This window comes from Phycodurus eques, chromosome 1 (assembly GCF_024500275.1).
Source record: "Phycodurus eques isolate BA_2022a chromosome 1, UOR_Pequ_1.1, whole genome shotgun sequence".
Taxonomy (NCBI): Eukaryota; Metazoa; Chordata; class Actinopteri; order Syngnathiformes; family Syngnathidae; genus Phycodurus; species Phycodurus eques.
Genome location: NC_084525.1, coordinates 16367783 through 16393638, shown reverse-complemented (window position 1 = coordinate 16393638; position 25856 = coordinate 16367783). Strand labels below are relative to the sequence as shown.

Below are 25856 nucleotides of genomic sequence, written 5' to 3'. Positions count from 1 at the left end.
TTTGTTTCTATGTGCCCTGCGATTGGCTGGCAACCAATTCAGGGTGTACCCCGCCTCCTGCCTGATGATAGCTGGGATAGGCTCCAGCACGCCCGCGACCCTAGTGAGGAGAAGCGGTTCAGAAAATGGATGGATGTTTCATTAATCTATCAGAACCTCTGGATGACGATAAATCGAGGGAATGTCATAAATAGTTGCACAGAGACGATCACAAGATGTGTGTAAGATGTTTGGTTGGGTTGTCTAGCGAATGGCTAGCTTGCTAGCGCTCGTCACATTATCCATTTCACTGCCCAAAGATCAAAACTCTGCCATTTATCTGAAAAGTCAATTAGCCAGTCCCTAACCTTAATGTCTGTATTTCCGTCTTGTTGAAATGTAAATGTTCGGTCTCCCTTGGAAGCAAATTACATCACGCAACATCTTTTTGACCGACACTTCACACATTCAGGCTAGAATTATCATGCAAGCCATTTAACTTGTTTTCCCACTCACTATGCCTTGCCTCAGTCAATACAAGGGGAAAGCTCAGTCTTCTGCCACCTGAAAATATGTGACTGTGAAGTCATGGTGAAAAGGTCCGAACATACAGTAACTGCCATCTGCACCCCTAAATGTCATTGTAATTATTCCTATTTATTTATTTTACAGTTTAACATTTGCCTTTATATGCTGGGACTGGTGGACGACTGGTTAGAGCATCAGCCTCACAGTTCTGAGGACCGGGGTTCAATCCCCGGCCCCGCCTGTGTGGAGTTTGCATGTTCTCCCCGTGCCTGCGGGGGTTTTCTCCGAGCACTCCGGTTTCCTCCCACATCCCAAAAACATGCATAAATTGGAGACTCTAAATTGCCCATAGGTGTGAATGTGAGTGCGAATGGTTGTTTGTTTGTATGTGCCCTGCGATTGGCTGGCAACCAGTTCAGGGTGTACCCCGCCTCCTGCCCGATGATAGCTGGGATAGGCTCCAGCACGCCCGCGATCCCAGTGAGGAGAAGCGGCTCAGAAAATGGATGGATGGATCGATGCTGGGACTAATGGGTTGTCCAGCGACCCATAACAGCAGAAAACTGTTTCCCAGCACAATATATAGTAGTATTATACAAAACCACCAAGTGCATCCCTGAATGCCATGGTATTATTTATTTTTGGAACCTTTCAACACAAATATTCATAACCTGTTCAATGGAATTGAACTTACAAAATTTATTTTTTATTTTATTCAATATTTACCCATTGTTGCTAGCTGAAGTCCACTGCTTCCACTGACAAGATGGCTGCCAAAAGAGAGGAGCTACTTTACAAAAAGCATTCAGTGTTGCCAGCTTAGCAATTTTGTTACAATATTTAGCAACTATTTATATATCCATCCATCCATCCATTTTCTGAGCCGCTGCTCCGCACTAGGGTCGCGGGCGTGTTGGAGCCCATCCCAGCCGTCATCGGGCAGGAGGCAGGGTACACCCTGAACTGGTTGCCAGCCGATCGCAGGGCACATACAAACAAACAACCATTCGCACTCACAGTCACACCAACGGGCAATTTAGAGTCACCAATTAATGCAGGTTTTTTGGGATGTGGGAGGAAACCGGCGTGCCCGGAGAAAACCCATGCAGGCACGGGGGAGAACATGAAGGTTCTCAGAACTGTGAGGCTGACGCTCTAACCAGTCGGCCACCGTGCCGCCAACTATTTATATATGAAAAATAAAATCTAATTAAAAAAAGCAACTACCCAGTTTAATTCAGACAACAACAAAATGAGCGGAATCATTTTGACACAGTTTTGTGAATGATAAGTAAAGAGTCTGGTGGAAGACCATCCAATTGTGCTAAACAATCACAGGCATGGTGGGCATTATACATTTATTCATTCATTGCAAAAACAGTGAGTGATTTATCAACAACTGACCTGCGGAATGTTTTTCCAAGCTTTAAATGTTTTGCAGTGATCACTTTGCCTCACCTGGACAATTCTACATTGGAAAAAAAGCATAAGAGAGCTAGACATTTTTGCATTATTGTATGGATGATAGATAGGCTGCTGTATACGATACGTCACAATTATATCAGAGCTTTTAATTGGCCCAATGTTAAGGTAGGGAGGAGTAATTATTTTAGTTTATTTGTTTAATTGGTGCACCAATCCAATCTCTAAATGCAGGTATGTACTTTTAAAAAAAACACACAATTTATTGTTAATTGGTTTGTGGACCACCAAAGCAGCATTACTGTGTCCCTATACCTAATAGGGGCTGAGCCCAGCCAGCCCCAAGAGTGAAGGGCATCATATTCCCTCAACCTGTGACACACTTCACATATGACACAAGGTTCGCTAATCCATCTGACTCCTCCTTAATGAAACTCTCAATTACACAGACACTGCAGGAAATTCAGAAATGCCTCATTGAACACTCACTCAAACATTTCTGCCGGAAGCTTTCAAGGTCCTGTAGTTTGACTATTTTAGACCTCCATAGAATAACTCACTAACATGGACTTTGTATAAAAGTGTCAATTTCATTTACAAAAACACCTTGGTTTTGTCATACGAGGGTCCAGAAAAGGCCCTTCTGTCAGCTACTCCTTTGACCCAGTTTTGTATCTGCTTTGTGCATATTTGACTAAGACCACCTCTTTCCTGATTGGTTGCCTCCATGTCAAAGAACCACTTGTGAGAGGAAATGTGTTTGTTATGTTGATAGCGCTGGCTCGGGAGCGGAAAGGAAGGCAGAGAGCTTCTCTGGTGACGTAAATACGGTTGAGAAATTCGAATCACCTGGTTTCAGCCCTCTTGGCAGAAAAACATCTGGAACTCAGGACTGCGTGGACAATTTGAATTCATATTTCACATGTTTTCTGAGGCACTACAGAGACAATATTACATCCCAAATACTAGAAAAAGGTGGTTTTGGCGAAATATGTCCCCTTTAAGATTTTGAATCTTTTAGGCTTCTAACAGAAACTGATAAATTTCGTTGAATAAGAAGAACTACTTGTCTGGGAAAGTGTTTTTAAAAAAAAAAAAAAAAAAAAAAAAAAAAAAAAAAAAAAACATACTTGTTAAATGCTGAATGAAATGCAGAGTACATTAAATGGCTCTTTTGGACCTTCTAATGAAACCCCACAGGACTTGAGGCATAACTGATATTTTGCAATGGTCACAACATTTAACTTTGAATGTTTGATTCACCAATTTTTATTTGACATCAGTTGATCATATCTAAACAGTTTGATGTAACAGAAGCATCCAAAAAGTGATTAATAACTGATGAAGCAGTCAAATTGATATTTCATATGGTTAAATGTTAATGTTCTGCATGTATAACGGCATTAACAATATACAGTACTTTGAATGAGATGCAAATTGATTAGAATTTTGAAAGGCATTCACAACCATTTAAAGATATTCAAAATATATGTTTCCACCATCAAACCGTCATAAATAACTGCACTCATTTTTCCACCAACAAGCATTCAAAATGCCCCAAAATGAAGCCATACAGTAAAAGCAAATATTAAATAGCAGTAACCCAGTATCTTCAAGATGACTGGGAATGTTTGCATTGGAGTGGACCTGATGCAAGCAGCTATCAGTGGAGTGCTGACTGAGTCAAGGCCTAAGAACCCTAAATTGGATTAGTACCAAATTGAACACCTTAATTGATACCCACCTCCTGCATATGGCTGACTTTGGTCATTATAATGCAGATGATGTTCAGGTAAAGAACCCCCCTGCAAAAAAGCTCTATCCTGGAAACTGCACATTTGTGTGTTATTTGTGCAGTTTCTATGATAGAACTTTTATTTGTTGGGCCACAAAGGATTTGAACCCCGGTCCTCAGAACTCTGAGGCAGATGTGCTAACCAGTCGTTCACCGTGCCACCAATTTGGTGACTAATTATTCAAAATGGGAAATCCACGTCTCAAAGTAGGATGCTTATGTTCTGCTAATACCCGGCATTTATTTACAGCATTTTACTGGTGAAGATATTGTTTAATTTATTATTATTCCTTTTCTTAACTAAAAAGCAAGTAAATCGCCAGGTTTTTTCTTTGTAATAAAAAAGGAACGCTGTTTTTTTTTTTTTTTTTTAATAAAAAACCTAAGAGATTGATGTTTTTCCACTGGAAAGGGACAAGATTCAAGTGTGACATTAATTCCATTCATCAATTCAATCAAGCTGCTTATCTAGTCTTTCTTCAATTTGCCAATGTGGTTATTTTTCCTTTTTGCCTTAGCTGACTGGATGAAATGACCTTCGGTGAAAGGAAGCGCTAAAGGTTACAATGCCATCAGATGCTTCGACCTCCAATTGACAGCTTGCAGATGTATGTTCATGTCGACTGTCTTTTTTTTTTTTTGGCGATTGCTATTGCACTGAGTAACTATGATTATGATATATATATATATTTCTTACTACGGCCAGGATAATAATTTTACCAAATACTTTTTACAATCTCTTCAGAGTGTATTGCTTCTTTAATAAGCGGTATATTATCTAAAAACATAAAAGTCATTCTTTAAGGAAGTAACATTTCTGTCCATGAAATTCCAACAGCCCTGAGATCATTATAACCTGATATGGAGTTGTTGAGACCAGACACGTGATTAAGAGAGGACACTCAGCTATGCTCTAGCTCGACCCCTGCTGGACATTTCTCTCATAGTTCGTCTGACAGATGTGTACACGGCGGGTGAAGTAGTCCGGCTCAGAAATGGCCTTGAGGAGGTCGGTCTGGATCAAGGTGATGTCATAAAGCTCCGAGATGCAGGCTGTGCGAGTGTCCGAGCCATCTGGCTCAATGAAAACCTGGACCAGACACAGAGTCGGTTTTTAAACACAACTGTATTGGAAGCTACTTTGCATTTCACACCACACGGACATGCAAAAGAACAACCAAATATGAGTAATGTAATTATTATAAGTCCCGCCTCCTTCTAGATTTGATTGCTCTGGAGGAGACAAGTGATTGAGCGAAGATCATGTTTTGAAAAAAATTGAAGCAGAAACTACTAAGTGGTGTCATCAATAAGGTATGTGAGACAGGAACAACAGCAACGTTTTACTGAGTTGGAAACCAAACATTTGTCATTCCTGCAAGCTAAAATTGCTTGGACCAGGTCCAACCCACAACAATGACGAGAGATTTCTCTTCTGCGCTCCATTGTCCTCTGAGGTCGTACAATTTGGAATTCAACCAAATTTGAGGGCAGACTGAAATGTGCTACTAAACGCGCTCAAACTTCAGTCTAAAACTCACAAGATTTCAGAGAACCTTAGAAGAGATCAGGTCAATTAGAATCAAAGGATTAACTCTTCGGTGGTGTCTTTTTTGCAACACAAAACAGTGACAATAAGGGGGAAGAAGAAGAATGCATACCACAAGGTTCCTGATGTGAGCAGACTCACATTCAAAGCATTAATACTCTCGCTTCACGTTGTTACTTTTGACCAATTTGGACCAAAATGTAATGCCTTCTACCTGGGCCTATAAAGTTTAACAGAAATTGTTTTGGATTATTTATTTAGCTTTATTTTTACATTCAGCTCATTTGCGTCTACGAATTTGATCACATATAATTGCCAATGTCCAACTTTCATCAACTGAACCAACACACTAGCAAAGGAAGAGCAGAGCTGGAAGTCACAGTACTTGAAGTAGCTTTAAAATGTTCTTACTAAATGGGACTTGACATTTTACAAGACAAAACAAAAATATGACTCATTTATCTCATTCACTGCCAGCCATTTCCAGAGTAAAGAACCCCATAGACTGCCAGGCATTTTTGAGCAATTTCATTTGTTTTTCAAGCCCCGAAGAATAAATATTGTGTACTATGACTATGTAAACACCAAAACCACCAAAGGAAAGATCAGACTCTCTTCTTTCATCAGGAAAAAAAGTTTGTCTCTAGCTTATACCGTTCTTTAGGAATCAGCAGTCTAATATAGGTTACTTTCAGCCAAATCAGTTTCTGGAGGAAAAAAACTGAGAAAACAGCCTTTTTGTGAAAGCAGACAGATTCAGCAGAACAATGCCTTTGACACCAATATTTTTTTTATTTAGTGAAAATCTCAAACATCTGAACATAAAACACTGAGAAAGTACTTTTGACAGAAAATTGTATTTACATGTAAAACTATGTACAGAATATCCATGAACAAATGGGGCTCCACACTTGCACTTTCTTGCTCGTAATTCTCCTCCTCTGCCTTTTGCTCCAGGTTTTTATTACCTTGCGCATAAAATCTAGCAACGTTTTATCCACATCTGGATTTTATTCTTAGGTGGCGGTGAACGGGATCTTGTGTGGTTGTCATTGTCCTTGAAACCAGTCCCTACTTCTGCTCGAAGCACAACCTTTGCAGTTTAGAAATGTAACTATTACTATAAAAATACATTGTAGAAATTGCTGTATTGGGACGTGGAGGGCGAAGAAAAAAAGCAACAAAAAAAAGCTTTCATTTACTTTTTGTTTGCACTGTGTACTGGAATGGGAGTCGAACATCTCCTGGATGCATAACCTGTAAGTTTTAAAAAATACATTACTACAATTACTAGAGAATACTTTTTATTGATGACATGTTTTGCAAGGGTAAAGAAAAAAAAAAACATTACTTTTCTTTTTTGCAATCCTAAATGACGTCTTGCAGGTGTTCCATTACTGCAAGATGGACGAGCTGGAAATGGAAAATTCAAATCAGTACTGGTAACAGATGTTACATTGTCATGTAAACTAGTGGGACTAAATTATTTTTATGTAGCAAGGATTGAGGAGCATGTTTGCTCGATAAATATAGCTAACGAGAGTTGCAAATGAGTTACCTTTGTCTCCATTTATCAGCCGGAAGAAGCTCCGGATGAAGCTCTGCTGCTTCCAGGCGATCCAGAGGGAGTTCACTCGTGTGACGATTCCAGATCCCATTTACCGTATTTTCACGACCATAAGGCGCACTTAAAAGTCTTAAATTTTCTCCAAAATGGACGGGCGCCTTATAATGCGGCGCGCCTTATGTGTGCGCCGAGTTCCAAAATCTGTAAATGTTGTTTGTTGCTTTGATGAGCGCGCCGTTTGACTGACTGGGAGCATTTCCTGCTGACACGCTGCTTATATAGAGAGGAAAGGCTGACGTGACTGAGGACAGACTGAGACAGAAGACGCTAAAGGCACGCCCCCAGCAGATATATAGTGCTGGTATGTGCATTGTGCAAAACAACATCGGTTTGGCCAAGGACCCCCGAAAATGGCACCTACAAAGAGACACGCTTACGAAGCACAGTTTAAACTGCAAGCTATCAGTTACGCGGAGGAACATGGGAATCGAGCAGCCGTGAGAGAATTCAAGATCAACGAATCCATGGTTCGCAAGTGGAGGAAGCAGGAAAACGAGGAGAAGACGAAGCTGAGTTTCCGCGGAAACAAGGCGAGGTGGCCCGAGAAGACCAACTCGAGCAATAGATTAGTGATCAAAGAGCAGCCACAGAAGCATCATTACTGAACAGCCCCCTCCCTGGCAGCGAGACTGACTCCGACAATGACGAGAGGGAAACCGGCATGTTTGATGGAGAACTTGCCAAGCTGTTAATTTCGGATACAGAAGATGAGGACTTTGATGGATTTGTGGATGAGGATTGATCAAAAAAATAATGTTAAATACTTCAATAAAGTACAACCAAACTCAGTTTTGCTGCCGCTGCCTTTTTTTAAAAACATACGCTAGCATGCATGCTAGCATATGTTTTAGAGTGCATGCATGCTACCGTATGTTTTACCATGCCTGCGCCCAATAATACGGTGCGCCTTATGTATGTGTTAAATACAGAAATAGACCCCGTAACTGAGACTGCGCCTTTTAAAACGGTGCGCCTTATGGTCGTGAAAATACGGTACTCAAATCCTGGTCGGCAGACGATCAGCTGGCAAGGTGCCGAGAGCACCTCGCCATATGGCCCAGCATTTTGGGCGATACCTTTGCAACACAGCGATCGGCTCGGAGTGTCATCCTTTATTCCCTTGCATGAGCTAAGGCATAGGTGTCAAACTCAAGGCCTAGGGGCCAGATGCGGCCTGCCACATTATTCTATGTGGCCCGCGAAAGCAAATCATGCTCGTCAACTTCCGTGATTTTTGCTAAAATCTGTACCCAAATTCCAAATTGTCATAATAACAGTTATGTTGAGATATTGCATTTTTCTGTAACCAAACCCTTCTTCTACAGTAACTTAAACAATACTTGAACAATCTATTATCCTTGTCTTCTGAGTTCAAAACTAGTTAGCCCTAAATTTTTTGTGTAATGGTAATAATATGATTTGGTGATTAAACATTTATATGATTTCACTGTTCTAATGGCTGAGGGAAATCATAACTACAATGCGGCCCGAGACAAAAATGAGTTTGACACTCCTGACTAAAGAGTCATTCCTGTCGGTCGCAGGAATATTTTTCTTGCCATGGCGCAGTAAATTTCTATTACCGAAAGCTTTTTTTTTCCTCAATTTTTTCATTTTGTCTTCTCTCTTTTCCGCCATTATACTTGCCTCTTCTCATTGTCTCTTGCACCCCGCCTTCTTCTTCTTCCTCTTGTTCACCTCAAGGCATTGTTGCCCTCTACAGGGTGCCATTCTCATTGCAGTTATCCAGAGGCTTGACAATCACACATAAACTGCACAAGACCCTCCCCCACTCATCCCCGTTAAAAAAAAAAAAAAGCCATTGACGTCTTTAGATGGCATTGGCAGGGAATAGCTCGATTCCAAATGACATCTTTGGACAGCAGTGGCAGGGAATGAGTTAAAAATTAGTGTGGCAGAGAGTGAGAATACTGCCCTCTGTTCATTATATCCTATATGAAATATTACAAATGAGATTGAAAATGTGTGTGAAAAATAAGTGGAAAAAAAGAGCTGTGCCAAAGGTCATAGTTGTGTGCTACCTTGGGATGCACTACAGTATCCTCATCATTCCGTCGTATGTTGTCATCTATGAAGATGTGTTGAACGTGCTTGTCAAAGGGATCCACCCACAACGGCTTCCCGCCCTGGATGGAGAACGTTTTAGTCATCCACCTGGATGAAGGAATAAAAAACAGTGGGACGTGAATAAGAGTGTATTCAGGAGACTGAAGCCACCTCAATTGTACACAGGGAATCAGGTGTACCATTCATAGTCATCCTGGAAGCCTCCGAGTCCATTTGCGCTGCTAAAGAATTGGTACAGCCCTCTCTCTCCGTCACGGGTCGACAGTCGCTCTGCGCCTCTGGTCAGAAGAACCCCTTTCGGGCTGCAGCGGATCTTGCCTGGTGTCTTGTTCACACTTAACTGAGCAGGAGAGAAGTTCACTCAGGACTTTGCTAGAAGTACACAACAGTATGACTACTGGGAGATTGATGGGCCCTCATTCCATAACACATTATTTTCACAAGAAATTTCACACGAACCTTCTTAAAGTGGACTAAAGCACAGTGTCTATTAAAACAGGGGCTACTACTTGAGGAAATACGATATTTCTACATTTATTTCTTGTAGAGTGATTCTCAGTGAGATACCGGTACCACTAGTGGTACGCAAAATAATCACTGCCCAATTACAGTTCAGTTGTATTTACAACCCCAATTCCAATGAAGTTGGGACGTTGTGTTAAACATAAATAAAAACAGAATACAATGATTTGCAAATCATGTTCAACCTATATTTAATTGAATAAAATACAAAGACAAGATATTTAATGTTCAAACTGATAAACTTTGTTTTTAGCAAATAATCATTAACTTGGAATTTTATGGCTGCAACACTTCCAAAAAAGCTGGGACAGGGTCATGTTTACCACTGTGTTACATCACCTTTTCTTTTAACAACATTCAATAAACGTTTGGGAAGCGAGGACACTAATTGTTGAAGCTTTGTAGGTGGAATTCTTTGCCATTCTTGGTTGAAGTACAGCTTAAACTGTTCAACAGTCCGCTGTCGTATTTTACGCTTCATAATGCGCCACAGATTTTCAATGGGAGACAGGTCTGGACTGTAGGCATGCCAGTCTAGTACCCGCACTCTTTTACTACAAAGCCACGCTGTTGTAACACGTGCAGAATGTGGTTTGGCATTGTCTTGCTGAAATAAGCAGGGGCGTCCATGAAAAAGATGTTGCTTGGATAGCAGCATTTGTTTCTCCAAAACCTGTATGTACCTTTCAGCCTTAATGGTGCCTTCACAGATGTGTAAGTTACCCATGCCATTGGCACTAACACAGCCCCATACCATCACAGATGCTGGATTTTGAACCTTGCGTCCATAACAGTCCGGATGGTTCTTTTCCTCTTTGGCCCGCAGGACACGACGTCCACAATTTCCAAAAACAATTTGAAATGTGGGCTCGTCAGGACCACAGAACACTTTTCCACTTCGCATCAGTCCATCTTAGATGAGCTCGGGCCCAGAGAAGCCGGCGGCGTTTCTGGGTGTTGTTGATAAATGGCTTTTGCTTTGCATAGTAGAATTTCAAGTTGCACTTACAGATGTAGTGCTGAATTGTATTTACTGACATTGGTTTTTTGAAGTGTTCCATCCTTTCCACATTGATGTCGGTTTTGGATGCAGTGCACCCTGAGGGATCGAAGGTCACGGGCATTCAATGTTGGTTTTCGACCTTGCCGCTTACATGCAGTGATTTTTCCAGATTCTCTCAACCTTTTGATGATATTATGGACCGCAGATGATGAAATCCCTAAATTCTTTGCAATTGTATGTTGAGGAACATTGTCCTTAAACTTTTTGACTATTTTCTCACGCACTTGTTCAAAAAGAGGTGAACCTCGCCCCATCTTTGCTTGTAAATGACTGAGCAATCCAGGGAAGCTCCTTTTATACCCAATCGTGGCACCCACCTGTTCCCAATTAGCGTGTTCACCTGTGGGATGTTCCAAACAGGTGTTTGGTGAGTATTCCTCAACTTTCTCAGTCTTTTTTTCCACCTGTACCAGCTTTTTTGGAAAGTGTTGCAGCCATAAAGTTCTAAGTTAATGATTATTTGCTCAAAACAACAAAGTTGATCAGTTTGAACATTAATTATCTTGTCTTTGTAGTGTATTAAATTAAATATAGGTTGAACATGATTTGCAAATCATTCTATTCTGTTTTTATTTATGTTTAACACAATGTCCCAACTTTATTGGAATTTGGGTTGTAACTTTTAAGTTCAATACATTTGGATTTAACAATGGTTTGTTTGTTAATATTTAGGTACAATTTTTATTTAACTTTTATGGGCAATACATTTTAATTGAATCATTATTTAGGTACAGTTTTTATTATTCTATAGTTACAGTACAGTACACTTACTATTCAAGCTGTGCATAATGTTGCAGTGGCTTACAATAATATTGAAATATACTTTTTAGGAATAAAACCAGTCGTGTTTGACGAACACTTGGGTCTACTCAGGTATTGTGTTCTTGTTTTGGCCATGATGGAAGTACCTAGCATGCTACAAATATTTCATGGTGGTACTGGGTGTAAAAAGTATGGACAACATAGTCTGAGACGGTTTCAGGTGCCAATATGCGAATTTGAATTGAATAAAACTTGGTACTATACACAACCAGTTCAGGGTGTGCCCCGCCTCCTGCCCGATGACAGCTGGGATAGGCTCCAGCACGCCCGCGACCCTAGTGAGGAGAAGCGGCTCAGAAAATGGATGGATGGATGGTACTATACAGTGGTGCGAATAAGTGTTTGCCCCCTTCCTGAGTTCTTATTTGTTGCATGTTACTTAACACTTAAACTCTTAAATGTTTCCCATCATCAAACAAATTTAAATGTACGTCAGAGACAACACAAGTAAACAAAATGCAGTTTTTAAATGAAAGTTTTTATTATTAAGGGAGGAAAAAAAATCAAACCTTTATGGCCCTGTATGTAAAAATGATTGCCTCCTAAACCTAATAACTGGTTGAGCCACCCTTAGCAGCAACAACTACAATCAAGTGTTTGCGATTACTTGGAATTAGTGTCTTAGAGCGCTGTGGATTAATTCTGGCCCACTCATCTTTGCAGAATTGTTGTAATTCATCCACATTTGAGGGTTTTCCAGCATGAACCGCCTTTTTAAGGTCATGCCACAGCATCTCAATAGGATTCAGGTCAGGACTTTGATGAGGCCACTCAAAAGTCTTCATTTTGTTTTTCTTCAGCCATTCAGAGCATCACAGGTCCCCTGCTGGACCCCCTGCAGTTTGCCTCCCGAGCGAACAGGTCTGCGGATGATGCAGTCAACATTGGACTGCACTTCATCCTAGAACACCTTGACAGTGCAGGGACCTACGCGACGATCCTGTTCGTGGACTTCAGCTCAGTGTTCAACACCATCATCCCTGAACTACTTTCCTCCAAGCTTCTCCAGCTCAGCGTCTCACCTGCCATCTGCCAGTGGATTTACAGCTTCCTGACGGGCAGGACACAGCAGGTGAGGCTGGGGGAGACCATCTCATCCACACGCAGCATCTGCACTGGGGCGCCCCAAGGTTGTGTCCTCTCTCCGCTGCTTTTCTCTCTCAACACGAACGACTGCACCTCAACGCACCCGGCTGTCAAACTCCTGAAGTTTGTAGATGACACCACTCTCATCGGTCTCATCAAGGACAGTGACGAGTCTGCATATCGACAGGAAGTGGAGCGGCTGGAGCTGTGGTGGGGCCGACACAACCTGGAGCTGAACACGCTCAAGACTGTAGAGAGAGATGATCGTGGACTTCAGGAGGCATCCTTCGCCACAGCTGCCCCTCACGCTGTCCAGCTGCCTTGTGTCAAGTGTTGAGACCTTCAAGTTCCTGGGAATTAGAGTCTCTCAGGACCTGAAGTGGGCAATCAACATCAACTCCGTCCTCAAAAAGGCCTAGCAGAGGATGTACTTCCTGCGGCTTCTGAGAAAGCACGGGCTGCCACAGGAGCTGCTGAGGCAGTTCTACACAGCGGTCATCGAGTCAGTCCTGTGTTCTTCCATCACAGTCTGGTTTGGTGCTGCTACAAAAAAGGACAAACTCCGACTGCAACAATCAAAACTGCTGAAAAGATTGTCGGTACCCCGCTCCCCGCCCTTGAGGACTTGCACGCTGCCAGAACGAAGACAAGAGCGTGCAAAATCCTCTCGGACCCTCCACATCCCGGTCACCGGCTCTTCCAGCTCCTTCCCTCAGGTAGGCACTACCGATCAATGCAAGCTAGAACTAGCAGACATTCCAACAGCTTCTTCCCTCTTGCAATCAACTTCTTAAACAGCTAACCTACAATTCCATTGCAACATGCTGCCAATTTTTTTGTCTTGAGTTTGTTGTCACATTTCTTTCGGCCCAATTATATATTACTTGTGCACTCACTGTAGTAGTCTCGCCACGCTGCACTATTTGCATATCTGTTGTTGACCAATACTGCCCACTCATGCCAGAGTAGCATCTGCACCACTTGCACACTGACTGAGGAGTATCTGCAACATTTGCACCATAACCATTGTCCCAGATTATCGCACTACTAGTCACTTTAAACTGCATACATTCCTTGAAGTCTCGGCACCCTTTGCACAATGGTCATTGCACTGGACTATTGCTACATTAGTCATTCAAACTGCTCTAAGTGCTGTAGGAATCTGCATCTTTTTGCACAATTGTAAAAATAAATAAATAAATAAATTTTGTACCGGCATTACCAGATAACTAGCAACCCTTTATTGCTCAGTGACTGCTTTTGTCAATGTTTTTATGTCTCAAAAGTGCTCTCTGTCAATTGACTGTCTGTTGTTGTACTAGAGCGGCTCCAACTACTGGATACAAATTCCTTGTGTGTTTATTGGACATACTTGGCAAATAAAGATGATTCTGATCTGATTCTGATTCAGAGGTGGACTTGCTAGTGTGTTTTGGATCATTGTCCTGCTGAAGAACCCAGCTTCGTTTCTGCTTAAAGTCACACTAAGAGATGGCAGGATATTCTCCTTCAGGATTTTTTGGCAGACAGCATAATTCATGGTTCCATCAACCACAGCATGTTGTCCTGGTCCTGACGTACCAAACAGCCCCGTAGCATCACACTACCACCACCATATTTTACTGTTGGTATGATGTTTTTTCCCCTCAAATGCACTGTTACTTTTACGCCAGATTCAATGGGACACACACCTTCCAAAAAGTTTAACTTTTGTTTCATTAGACCACAGAGTATTTTCCCAAAAGTCCTGGGGGATCATCAAAACGTCTTCTGGCAAAATTGAGACAATCCTTAATGTTCTTGTTCCTCAGCAGTGGTTTACGTCTGACATGTAGGCAATTCTGCCCAGTCTCCTTTTTATGGTGGAGTCATGAACACTGACCTTATTTGCATATCTGTTGTTGACCAATACTGGCCACTCATGTGATGAGAAGTATCTGCACCATTTGCACAATTGACATTGTTCCAGATTATCGCACTGCTCGTCACTTTAAACTGCTTAAATTTCCTGAAGTCTCTACGCCATTTGCACAATGGTCACTGTACCGGACTATTGCTCTATTAGTCATTTCAAACTACTCTAAATTGTTAGAGGACTCTGCATCATTTGCAAAATTTTCACCAAAAAAAATAAAATAAAATAAAGTATTGGCATTTCCACATTACTGATAAACTTTCATTGCTCAGTGACTCTGGACTGTGTTTTTATGTCTCAAAAGTATTTTCTGTCAAATGGCTGTCTGTTGTCTTACTAGAACTACCAGAGACAAATTCCTTGTGTGTTTTTTTTTTTACATACTTGACAAATAAAGATGATTTTGATTCTGATTCTTAACTGAGGCAAGTGAGGCCTGCAGGTCTTTGGATGTTGTTGTGGGGTCTTTTGGGACCTCTTGGATGAGTCATCTCTGCGTGGTTGAGGTACTTTTGGTTGGCCGGCCACTCCTTAGAAGGTTCACCACTGTTCCATGTTTTCGCTATTTGTGGATAATGGCGCTCACTGTGGTTCGCTGGAGTCCCAAAGCTTTAGAAATGGCTTTATAACCTTTTCCACACTGATCTCAGTTACCCTTTTCCTCATTTGTTCTTAAATTTCTTTAGCTCTCGGCATGATGTCGAGCTTTTGAGAATCTTTTGGTCTACTTCACTTTGTCAGGCAGGTCCTATTTATGTGATTTCTTGATTGTGAACAGGTGTGGCAGTAACAAGCCTAGGTGTGGCTGGAGAAATTCAACTCAGGCATGATGAACCACAGTTAAAGCCTCTTTATACTCCCGCGGTCGACAACGCCCGCATTGCATCATGTGACCGACGAATTGCCCCGCGCAGCACCTCTACGTAGAGAGTATAAAGAAGCCTTTATGTTTCAACGGGGGGGCAATCACTTTTTCCCACAGGACCATGTAGGTTTGGATTTGATTTCTACCTTAACAATAAAAAAACATTTTAAAAATGTATTTTGTGTTTACTTTAGTTGTCTTTGGTTAATATTTAAATTAGCTTGACGATGGGAAACATTCAAGTGGGACAAATAGGCAAAAAATAAATCAGGAAGGGGTCAAACACTTTCACACCACTGTACCTACCTATGCCTCTGGAGGATTTTAATATGAACAAGCTAAAAACCAGCAGTACAAACCCCAAGCCCATGTAGGTGACAGCGAAGATGTACCACCGACGTAGTGCACAGTCGTTCTCTTACCACAAAGTTGTCATAACAACCACCTTTTTAAGACTACAAATTTTTCATGGCAGATCGATGCAGCCTTTCAGAAAACACATTCAGTGCACAATCACAGTCTGCCTTCTGCACGCTCACCTTCTAGCTGGAGGAAGTATAGCACCTGACAAGTGATTTTTTATTTTTATTTTTAACTAAGCTTACCCTGACAGGTCAGAAAAACAAACTTCTATAAGTTCTCCGGAACTCAAGTAATTCAATTATTAGAGGCTACAGTTTTTGAGAACAGTTCTATCATTGAAGGATTAGATGTGAGAAGAGAGACTAGGATTTTCTGCCTCAAAAGCAATCAATATCTCAAAAACTGATGCTAGTTTTTAATTTTTCATCCACACTGACTAGAATGCCATTTTGTGTGAATCAGGTGCAGTCTGCAGGTTACCCCATCTACTCGTGTGGTTTTTTACATTTTTAGCACTTGAGAGCATGAAACAAGTATGAGTGTCACTTCTCCCAAGCTCAAACTCAAACGCCCCAATCTGTTCAAGAGATCAATTTTAGTAATGATATAGAGCTGCATTCATCAAAGTTCTCCTCTTTGTGGAAGTCTGATAATGTGTCTCCACTAGTTGTATATAAAGGATGACCATAGAACTAAAGTAAAAATATATGGCGATAGACACCCACAATGTATCCCACAGGGCATCTTCCATTTTTGGCCCATGTTGAGATCTTGCAAAGAAAATTCGAACATGATCCAAATCTAGATCTACGTTCGCTGCCCACAATTTATCTGCGCTGACAGAAAGGCAATTTTGAATGGAATGTATATTCAGATACAAAGGGAAAAAAATAGCGCCTTTTTAAGTTGTAGACTAATATGCAAAAAGGTTGACCTGTACTTTAAATCATGTTACCCATCACTTTTAAGGCCACTGCCATTCTTAAGTACATATTTTTTCACATCTACAGTATATTTTTGTGTCGAAGTTATTTATTAGATTAGACTGGATTTAAAATTTTAGACAAGAATACTGACGATGCCTTACCATTACAGTATGTTTTTTAAGACAAATGTCGACTCAATAATATTCTATATAGTCAACTGTGATTACAGGGCATATAAGCATAAAATGTTAGCAGTTTTTTGTTAAGTCAATTAAAATACAAACCTAACTATAGTGGAAAATAACAACAGTAATGGATATCATCCCCATAACATAAAACAATAGCACCCATGTCAGAACTCACTTGTCCTCAAACCCCAATATTGCACATATACGCTCCTTTTCCAAAGACCGCATTGGAGTTCACTGTCAAAGGAAGGGAAAGTGGAAATATTTTTTCCAAAGGAAACAAAGGATTCATCCAGGACATTTTACTCTCTCTCATTTCACATGGCAAATTGGTCAACCATTACCAAGAACACTTAAAGTTTTGTAGAAGGAAGAGCAGACAAACTATAAACAACCACTCGCAGAAAATTTCCCAGCAGCAGCGGGTAAACAGCATTACAAGTGGTGATTCAGGAAAGTGATTTCTTTTGAAATAAATGTCAGCCTAGGTATATTATGGAGCAACTGATTGAAAATGTGCTGTGGTCGTGTTTGCGAAGGTCGAGTGACACTTCAAATCAGTGAGTGGAGACAATGCTTAGATTGAGTGTGACTATTTCACCTTCAGATCAGGGAGATCAGGAAACAGGGGATGGGCGCCCTGGGTCAGTGCTTTGGATACAGCATTTAGCACACGAGGTAGGTCACTTCCAAACGTACGAAAGTGGACGGCAAACTCGGTCCCTTGCTGCGTCAGGTCTTTGAGCAGCTGGAAAAAGGAAGGAAGGATCCAGTGGTAGAGTCGTCCATCCTCCGCCTTTATTGTCAGCTCTCGGTCTCCCTGCGGGGAGGCCAGTGCGTCAATTCAAAATACAGTGATCCCTCGTTTTTCACGGTTAATGGGGACCAGAGCCCCCCGCGAAAGTTGAAAAGTTTATTTGCCTCCCTCCCCCCAGGAATTTTTGTGTGTGTGTATGTGGGTACCAGAATGTTTAAAATATGTAAACAGTATTTATACTTTACATATTTGAGACAAAGATTACAACAGTAGACGCATTTACTAAAATCTTTAATTATAAAACCTTATACAGTAATTAACATTCATCAACATTGCCTTCTGAGAGAGGCGAAAAGGCTTTGCGTTGGTGGCGGAGGAGAGGCTCTCACTTGACTCGTATAGGCTTTAGGTTCACTCGGAGACTCGTCTGCTGGAGGCGCTGATGGTGTAGCTGGGGTTTTTTTACCTTGGAGAAAAACATGGTGATGGGTAGTTGTTGTCTTTGTTTTTTCTTTTGTACAAGGACATAACCCCGTCTCTTATTACACGGCGTTACCACACGTTTCGCTTTCTTATTGAAGCAGTTTTGCCTCCTCTTTCTTGATGTACCACACTGTAGATTCATTCACGGCATAATGGCGTGCCACAGATGCATAACTTCTGCCCTCTTTGATCATATCTAAAAGTTTCACTTTTTTGCCGATGGTCATCATCTTCTTCTTCTTCCTCTTGGGCGCCCCGGAGGAAGCTTTCGCAGGGGCACAGCGCTTAGGCGGCATTGTAAGGGCTTAACGTGTTTTGTTTAAGCGATAACTTTTTTTGATTAGTTATCACGAACAGAACACTAAGATACAGTATGCGAGACAGTCAAGGGAAGATGTGCAGCCAATCAGCTCACGGGATAAATCCACCCGTGCTCTCATTGGTCGATGTCGCGCCGGGAAACAATCACGTGCCTTGTATGAGTGCCCGTGGCATGTACAGTACAGTACAGTACAGTACAGGAATGTAGAAAGCCTCTGAGTCACTCATCTCTTTGTTTGGCATGCAGGGAAACCTTTTTTTTAATGAATATTTTGGAAAAACGCGCGAAGCACTGAAGCCGCAAAACGTGAAGCGCGAAGTGGCGAGGGAACACTGTATAGTCTCAAGAAAATGGACGGATGGATGGATCTTGTTTGTTGGGGCAACTACCAAAGTACATTCTGTTGGAGCTCTGAAAGCGGACTAGCAGTAAAAGCAGTAAGACCCCAGGTTCCCCATATGGGTCATCACTTGATAGCAAAGATTTTTGGTGCTTCATTTCTTTTTACACTTGTGACAATTATCCAACCATTTTCTGGACTGCTTATCCTCACTAGGGTCACCATCTTTGGGCGAGAGGCAGGGTACACCTTGGACTAGTCACCAGCCAATCGCAGGGCACATATAAACAAACAACCATTCGCACTCACATTCACACCTACGGGTAATTTTGAGTTTTCAATTAACCTAGCATGCATGTTTTGGGATGTGGGAGGAAACCGGAGTACCTGGAGAAAAGCCACGCAGGCAAGGGGAAAACATGAAAATTCCACACAAGGGAGGCTGAATTTGAACCCGGGTCCTCAGTACTGTGAGGGTGATGTGCTATAACCAGTCGACCACCGTTCTGCCTAGTGACAATTATGGATATTTAAAAATTGTGTTTTTCACATCTGTATTTGTTATTACAGTAAAAACAATGTTTTTTTTTTGTTTTTTTTTATCTTAATATAAACAGTGGTTAACCGCAACGGGGCAGGCAATCCAGGCAATTGCCTCGGCCCCCGAACTGAAGCGGGTCCCAAGAGACGGCTGACGTTATCAATGACAATGCTCTAACACTGGGAGAAAAAAAACAACTATTGAGAATCCCCCGCATAGGGTCCCTTATTAGCCAGTGGCAATTCGGGCGCTCCGAGAGACAGCTCATACGGTAATCGCCAAGAACCTAAAGGACCAAGGTCTAGAAGTGCTAAAGCAGGAGACCGCAGTGGTGGAAAGGGTTCCCATCCTCGGGCTCTACCAAACACCGTCTGACGGTGGAGGACGTATTCCTTCATACGGTGACTTGAACTGTGTAGATGACAGCCACAGACAAAAAGACTGTTTCTGGCTATTAGACGCTCTACTTCAATATTGCTAAACACTAAGTGATAAAAAACATAAAAAATTATTACATATCGATAAACACTAAGCAATTAAAAACAAAAGTTAATCAAAAACATTAAAAGTATATGTATTAACAAAACAACCCTACAGTCATCCAGAAATTCACACCTCAGGTTTAAGAAAATCCTTCATGAGCGGGTTGTACATCAGTCATGCAACAAAGTTAGACGGAGGAATATGAATCATTGTCATCATTTGAGTCGTCATTGTCATCCAAGAGCGAAACGGTCAGCAAAACGTTCATCAGAGACTGAACAGTGCAATTGTGAATATTGGTCTATGACGAATGTATCACCAACATTGTCAGGAATGTATGTGCATCAGGTTTGGTTCAAGAGAGTACAAACACCGCCCTGAGAAGCCAATAGTAGATCAAGTGTCATGCGCTTTTGGAGGGCTACTTCACGAATTGCATTAATTTCCACGTGTGAAGCCTCAAGAATCGTCAGGGTAGTGTTAACAAAACTAGAAAACCGATAACTTTGAGTTTCATATCTTAACATCAATTTGCCCATCCCAATTTGAGGAAATAGAGACTTGGTACCTGTTCTCCAAAACTGGAGAACATCTGTGCCCCAAACTGGATCGTGTTCTTTAAATTGGGCCTGTCTGCGTCGACGGGAACGGGGTTTGCCAGAGTTAATGTATGAGTGGTCTGTCAAAGCAATTGGGACACACCAACCTGACCAAGCGGCAAAACATTTGCCAAAACAGTCCATATCATTACATAACTGGAAACCCTGTAGACACTACAGTGACGAGTCGGGATTCAGGAATCTTCATAATGGGCCCCACTACAAACAGTTGTCTTGTTATCATTTTTATTTGCACATTACAGGTAGCGATGCACCGAAATGGAAATTCTTGACCGAAACTGAAAATCCCCAGCCCGAAAACAAAAGAAAGAAAGAAATTATCAATCAATCAATGACTCAAACATTATTTGTAAGCGCTTTTCATACAAGAAAAATGGAACACAAAGCACTTTACAATAAAATATAGAAATAAATCAAACCCGCAAATTGCTAATTATAAAACAATGCCAATTATTAGTAAAATTGCATTTATGGCTAGGACTGCAGAGCTGCCAGCCTAGAGAAATTCACTTACAGAACAATTTACATTTTCATACATTTAATGTTTTGTCAAGATCATTACCCCGAGACAGTTATTGCAGTATATTATGTAATAGGATACAAAAAAAAAAAAAATTCCACACTGTTCAATATCACAACATAATCATTAGTCTATCATTGTAATCGTTAATAAATTATGGCTTAAATATTCAACATGACAGACGCATTTGCAGCCTAATGTCTTCTCTTGCATGCTCTTTTTGTATTTCCTGTATCCACTATTGGTGCTGAAATGATGAAAATTTCCCTATTGTGGAACTAATAAAGGTTATCTTATAAAGATTTATTATATTAATGTCCTTTTAAATTATAGGTTCAGCGACATAGCAGCAGTGACGTACTAATTCGTTTTCGGTCCCTGTTATGGCTGTTTAGCGTCGTATATGACAGTATTTTCCTCTGTAAACCCGTACTAAATTGCCTGCTATTTTGCATTTCAAAGTTGCCTAATCTTCGCTATAACGCACTTCCAGCCACTGAACAATAGGCGACAATAGGGACACTCAGTTTGGGCTAGTGTCGTTTAATGTTGTGACATGTAGTTTCGGTACTTTTATTTCAGTGTAAAAAGGCTTGCAGTCTTAAACCGAAAATCCTTTTTGGGACTTTTTTTTGCCTGAAACATTTTGGTGCATCACAAATTTCACGATTTTTGTTGTTGTTATTTGCAATGTATGTGAGGTTTGTTTTCAGTAGCAAGTTCTAACAACATGACAAGATTTCCCCAAAATGATAGTCTGTCAAAATGCCAAGTCTGGTAGGAATGGTCACTTCAACCAGAGTACAAAACACCAAGAATTTGGAAAATTGGATGATGGGCTTCCGAAGAAATTAAGTCTTTACTGTGGTTAAAAAAAATTTACTCTTTCGGTAATTTTTTACGCAATATTACCTATAGAAAACCTGATTTAAAAAAAAAAAAAAAAAGCCACAAATTAGAGTAAAACACTATAATGTCATAAGTTTTTTTTAAATGTCTCCTCTACCCTTTCGTTTTGTCTGTGACAATTTTTTTAATTAATAAAAGAAATATTTGCTTTTCCGTTGTCCTGGTTTTTGTTTTTTTAATTGTTTTTAATAATCCGTTCATTTTGTCTCCGAGGACACTTACCTTTACACCCTCAGGCCAGCGCAGCAAGTTAAGATGTTCCTCCAGAATCCCACGAAAGCATCTACCTGCAGCAGAGGTGAACCCAGGAGTAGTTCCAAACTGAGAGTAGTAGTTGATGGCATCGTCACATGGTGGAAGCAGGGAAGGAGAGTTACTCAACCATTCCCACTTGCCTACGAATGGAAAGAGACTTTTGAGATATAGACCAGACTAGTCTTAAGAATCTCTATTGGACCATTTTCTGTGTTTTTTTTTTTTTTTTCACAACTGGTTAGCACGGTGGGCGACTGGTTAGCACATCTGCCTCACAGTTCTGAGGACCTGGGTTCAAATCAGGCCTCGCCCGTGTGGCGTTTGCATCTTCTCCCCGTGCCTGTTTGGGTTTTCTCCGGGTACTCTGGTTTCCTCCCACATCCCAAAAACATGCATGGTAGGTTAATTGAAGACTAAATTGCCCTCAGGTGTGAATGTGAGTGCGACTGGTTGTTTGTTTATATGTGCCCTGCGATTGGCTGGCGACCAGTTCAGGGTGCACCCTCCTCTCGCCCGAAGATAGCTGGGATAGGCTACAGCACGCCCGCGACCCTTGTCAGGATAACCTGTATGGAAAATGGATGGATGTTCTACAATTTAAAAAGTTACTACCATATTTGGCACCATTTGTACATATGAAAACACTGCACTCAGGTGTCCACACCCCCCAGCTCTCCCATGATATTGTCACATTTGCAAATTAGCCTAATGAACTAATACACAAATGAGCCTTGATTAGCGACATTACGTGATTTCTCAGTGACAGTGCTTTTATGTCTCAAAACTATGTTTTTTGTTGTCGTACAAGAGCAGCTCCAACTACTGGAGACAAATTCCTTGTGCATTTTTGACATACTTGGCAAATAAAGATTATTCTGATTCTAAATGTATTTGAAGGGCTCTGTCTAGTGACGTTGTTCAAGCCTCAACACCTCATCTCCAGATATGTCTCGCTGTACTACTCTGTGTGGTAAATGCACCAGTGAAATCACACAGCGCTTGAGTTTACGTTTAACACATTTATTCCCAATCAATGTGCTGTGAGAGCTCACCTGGTGTGTTGTGGGAAAATATCAAATTTCACATAATTGATCTGTAAATTGGTATTCATTTACTATGAATAATTGCTTTTGTTCATCAAGCTACGCCAGCAACGAATAGACAAGCAGAACGATTAAATGCTTCCACTATCAGGGGTGTCAAACTCATTGTCACCGGCCACATTGTCGTTACTGTTCCCTTCAGAAGGCCATTACGACTGGGAAACCATATAAATGTTTAATCGCCTCATCATTTTATTATATATATACACACACAACAAATTGATAGATAACTAGTTTTGAAATCAGAAGTCATACATACTAGTTTGTTCAGCTATTGTTCACATTATCGTAAAAAGGGTTTTAGCGACATTTTTACCCCCAATATCTCAGCATTATTATTTATTACATATGTCAATTTGAAATTTTTATCCAGATTTTAGCAAGAATCATGGAAGTAGACACGCTTTCACGGGCCATTTAAAATGATAGGGTGGGCCGGATCTGGCCCTTGGTCCTTGAGTTTAACACCATGCACAAGCTTGTCGAAAGTCCAATTAACCTGTGTTCCCACATGTTGCAAAGCACGCCCATTATTTCAGTGTGTATATACATTTTGTGACCTTTTTTGGTAGTGAGTCGTGAGTTTTTTTTTCTCTTATAAAATATGTCCCTTGGCTTCAAAGGGCTTGGAAACGCTACATTCGGCAAACGTTCCATTTATTTCAAATAATAATGTGCATTAGGATGGCGATGGAGAGGAGATACTCGAATGAAACAAGGCTGTTTCCAACACTGAATTAGGTTATGTCCCTACCGCATCACCTGAGTCGGCACAACCGTCGAACCGAAACTCTCGCGGTTTTTGTTTTAAGGTTGAAGACAAAATGGTTTACCTTTGCTCATTTTGCCCCAAGTGACAGTCGTCATAAAATAATCCAGGGCAGCCACTGTCCCTTGGCACGTTACTGCGTCTGACACCAGAATGGTGTTATTGAGGTCCACATGTAGGATAATTTTTTTATTCCCCTCGTGACGAGCAGGAAACGCCGATGGGTTCGTCCCGGGCGCAGGCTCAGAGACATCTCGGTAATTGGTGTCATCGTTGTCTTCAGCTCGGGGGCTGTTGTTTCCACTGATGTCGGCCATGACTAAACACTCCGAGTGGTATTGTTTGAAGACAATTCAGCTTTGCTACCTACCGGCCAACCGGACGAAAGTTAAAACAGCTGGTTGACTTCCTCATCAACCGGGTTTAAATTCTTCTTCTGCGGGGTAATAGCATAAGGGTTGACTTGAGCGCCACCCTTTGGTGGTATAAGTGGCTGCCGCGCTCCAATTTATCCGGATTACGTCACAGAAGATCATTGTTGCCCCCCTTTTAATTTAAATGTGTAACTACGTGGAGAGAACAATAGAAAACATACAAATATACAATAAGAGTCATTTTGCTTATAAATTTATTTTAGAAAGGCCCTCAGGTCCGCCCAGAAAGGGGACGTGGACAGGAGTTAAACAGCAATGCCTCACAGTGTTATCAATTCTTGAAATTATTTTATTTATATTAATCATTTACACGTATCCACAGCAGCTTTCATAAAGACCCCCACAAATATCTGGTCCATTACAAGGGAATGGAGGGGCGAGAACAGCTCATTGAGCGGGAAACAGAAAAAACAAGCTATAGCAAGCAAGATGTTGACTTGGTTTAACATGTAGGAACATGCTGACATGCACGTTCAGTTTACACTGAAGCATTTGACAACTGCATCCACAGGATTGAAAAGCTTTAAAAGTTTAAAAGGCAACAGATGTCAAAAGATTTTGCTACAAAATGAAAAAAACGCACCTTTTTTTTTTTAGAAAAAGTAGATCAGCGCCCATCTTAATTTTTGCCGCTACAATTCCAATGTAACCTTGACACACACAAATATAGCCAGACAATAACCTGAAAAGCAAACAACAGAAGGATACACAACACATTTTAGTTCCAATTCACAATTAAATCAACAGGGCTGGTCAGCAGTGAAGTTTTTATTTGCCATACCACGAGGCGCGTTGACAAGTTGGAGCCTGGAGATGCGCCACTCAATTCTTGAGACGTTTGGAACCGTTTCAGCAGCAGCTTCTGTGAGCCTATGCCGCTTATTATATGGATTCTTGAACACAACTACAGAACAGTTCAGTACAACTTCAGCAACATTAGGAATATTTATGTAAGCAAATCAAGTACCCTAAAACAGACTTAAGTCTTGGGACACAGCCAATTAGTTCAGTGTGGAAGAACTTGAGAGGCTCTGACCTGAATCAAAACCATTGGAAAAACAAGAAGAGACGCCGCAAGTGACACCCTCGTTGCTGGATGAACAACAAGAAACAAAACTGTGTAAATCAACATTCCAGCAGAGCTTAAGATGTTCGAGATGCTCATTAAGTTTAATTGCCAAGTATCCCAATCGATTTGTCCATGTGAAGTGTGTGGTTAGTAGGAGTACATTTTCAGGACTTTCCATGTGACAGCACTCAAATCCAGCTCTTCCAACACTACAGCGTCAAATGGCCCAGTTGAGGTGTTGACATAATGATGAGCACCAATGTATGTGTCGGCCAAGTAGATATTAGCTCCTAATTGCATGTATCCCCATGAGATGTTATTCGGGTCAGGTTTGCATCCCTTCTGTTACAGATTAGTCCACATCCTCCATGTTGCTGTAAGATGCTGTTGCACAGTCTCCAGAATGAGCAAAGACACCAGAGGGCTCCTCCGGGGTTAACGTAGGTGGTCCTTCTGAGTCCAGGTCAGTGCTGAACAGTGACTGACTTGATGCCTGTAAAATAAATCAGCATT

General features: G+C 41.2%; 2 protein-coding genes across 6 annotated transcripts in view; both read right to left on the bottom strand.

The window, feature by feature from the left end:
• Positions 1 to 3074: 3074 nt before the first annotated feature.
• Positions 3075 to 24262, bottom strand: si:dkey-32e6.3 (uncharacterized). Of its 4 annotated transcripts, XR_009768848.1 has the most exons (8): positions 23905 to 24262; positions 21936 to 22108; positions 17340 to 17558; positions 9168 to 9328; positions 6832 to 9075; positions 6625 to 6686; positions 6476 to 6530; positions 6051 to 6366 (listed from the first exon to the last, which is right to left on the bottom strand). XR_009768848.1 is itself a non-coding variant. In XM_061680650.1 (6 exons), the coding sequence occupies exons 1-6, from the start codon at positions 24155 to 24157 to the stop codon at positions 4638 to 4640; spliced, it is 1116 nt and encodes a 371-aa protein (XP_061536634.1). In that variant the 5' UTR covers positions 24158 to 24262; the 3' UTR covers positions 3075 to 4637. The 4 variants fall into 4 exon arrangements, 1 of the variants encoding a protein (XP_061536634.1); XR_009768847.1 differs by lacking the exon at positions 6051 to 6366 and adding an exon at positions 4727 to 4814 and having other exon boundaries at positions 6625 to 9075; XR_009768846.1 differs by having other exon boundaries at positions 6625 to 9075.
• Positions 24263 to 24454: 192 nt separating this feature from the next.
• The window catches only part of usp19 (ubiquitin specific peptidase 19), a 43542-nt gene continuing 42140 nt past the window's right edge, over positions 24455 to 25856 (bottom strand). For both annotated transcript variants that reach the window (XM_061680620.1, XM_061680628.1), the window contains exon 26: positions 24455 to 25836. In XM_061680620.1, coding sequence (XP_061536604.1) covers positions 25696 to 25836 — 141 coding nt within the window. In that variant the 3' untranslated portion in view covers positions 24455 to 25695. The remainder of the gene's footprint in view (positions 25837 to 25856) is intronic.

Excerpts from the sequence above, each read along its gene's own strand:
- si:dkey-32e6.3 (XM_061680650.1), bottom strand. The coding sequence starts at position 24,157 with ATGGCCGACATCAGTGGAAACAACAGCCCCCGAGCTGAAGACAACGAT. Across the intron at positions 9,076-9,167 it reads TTCCAGGATGACTATGAATG|GTGGATGACTAAAACGTTCT; the intron begins GTACACCTGATT and ends TCCTTCATCCAG. Across the intron at positions 4,815-8,942 it reads ATACTGTAGTGCATCCCAAG|GTTTTCATTGAGCCAGATGG; the intron begins GTAGCACACAAC and ends TGTCTGGTCCAG.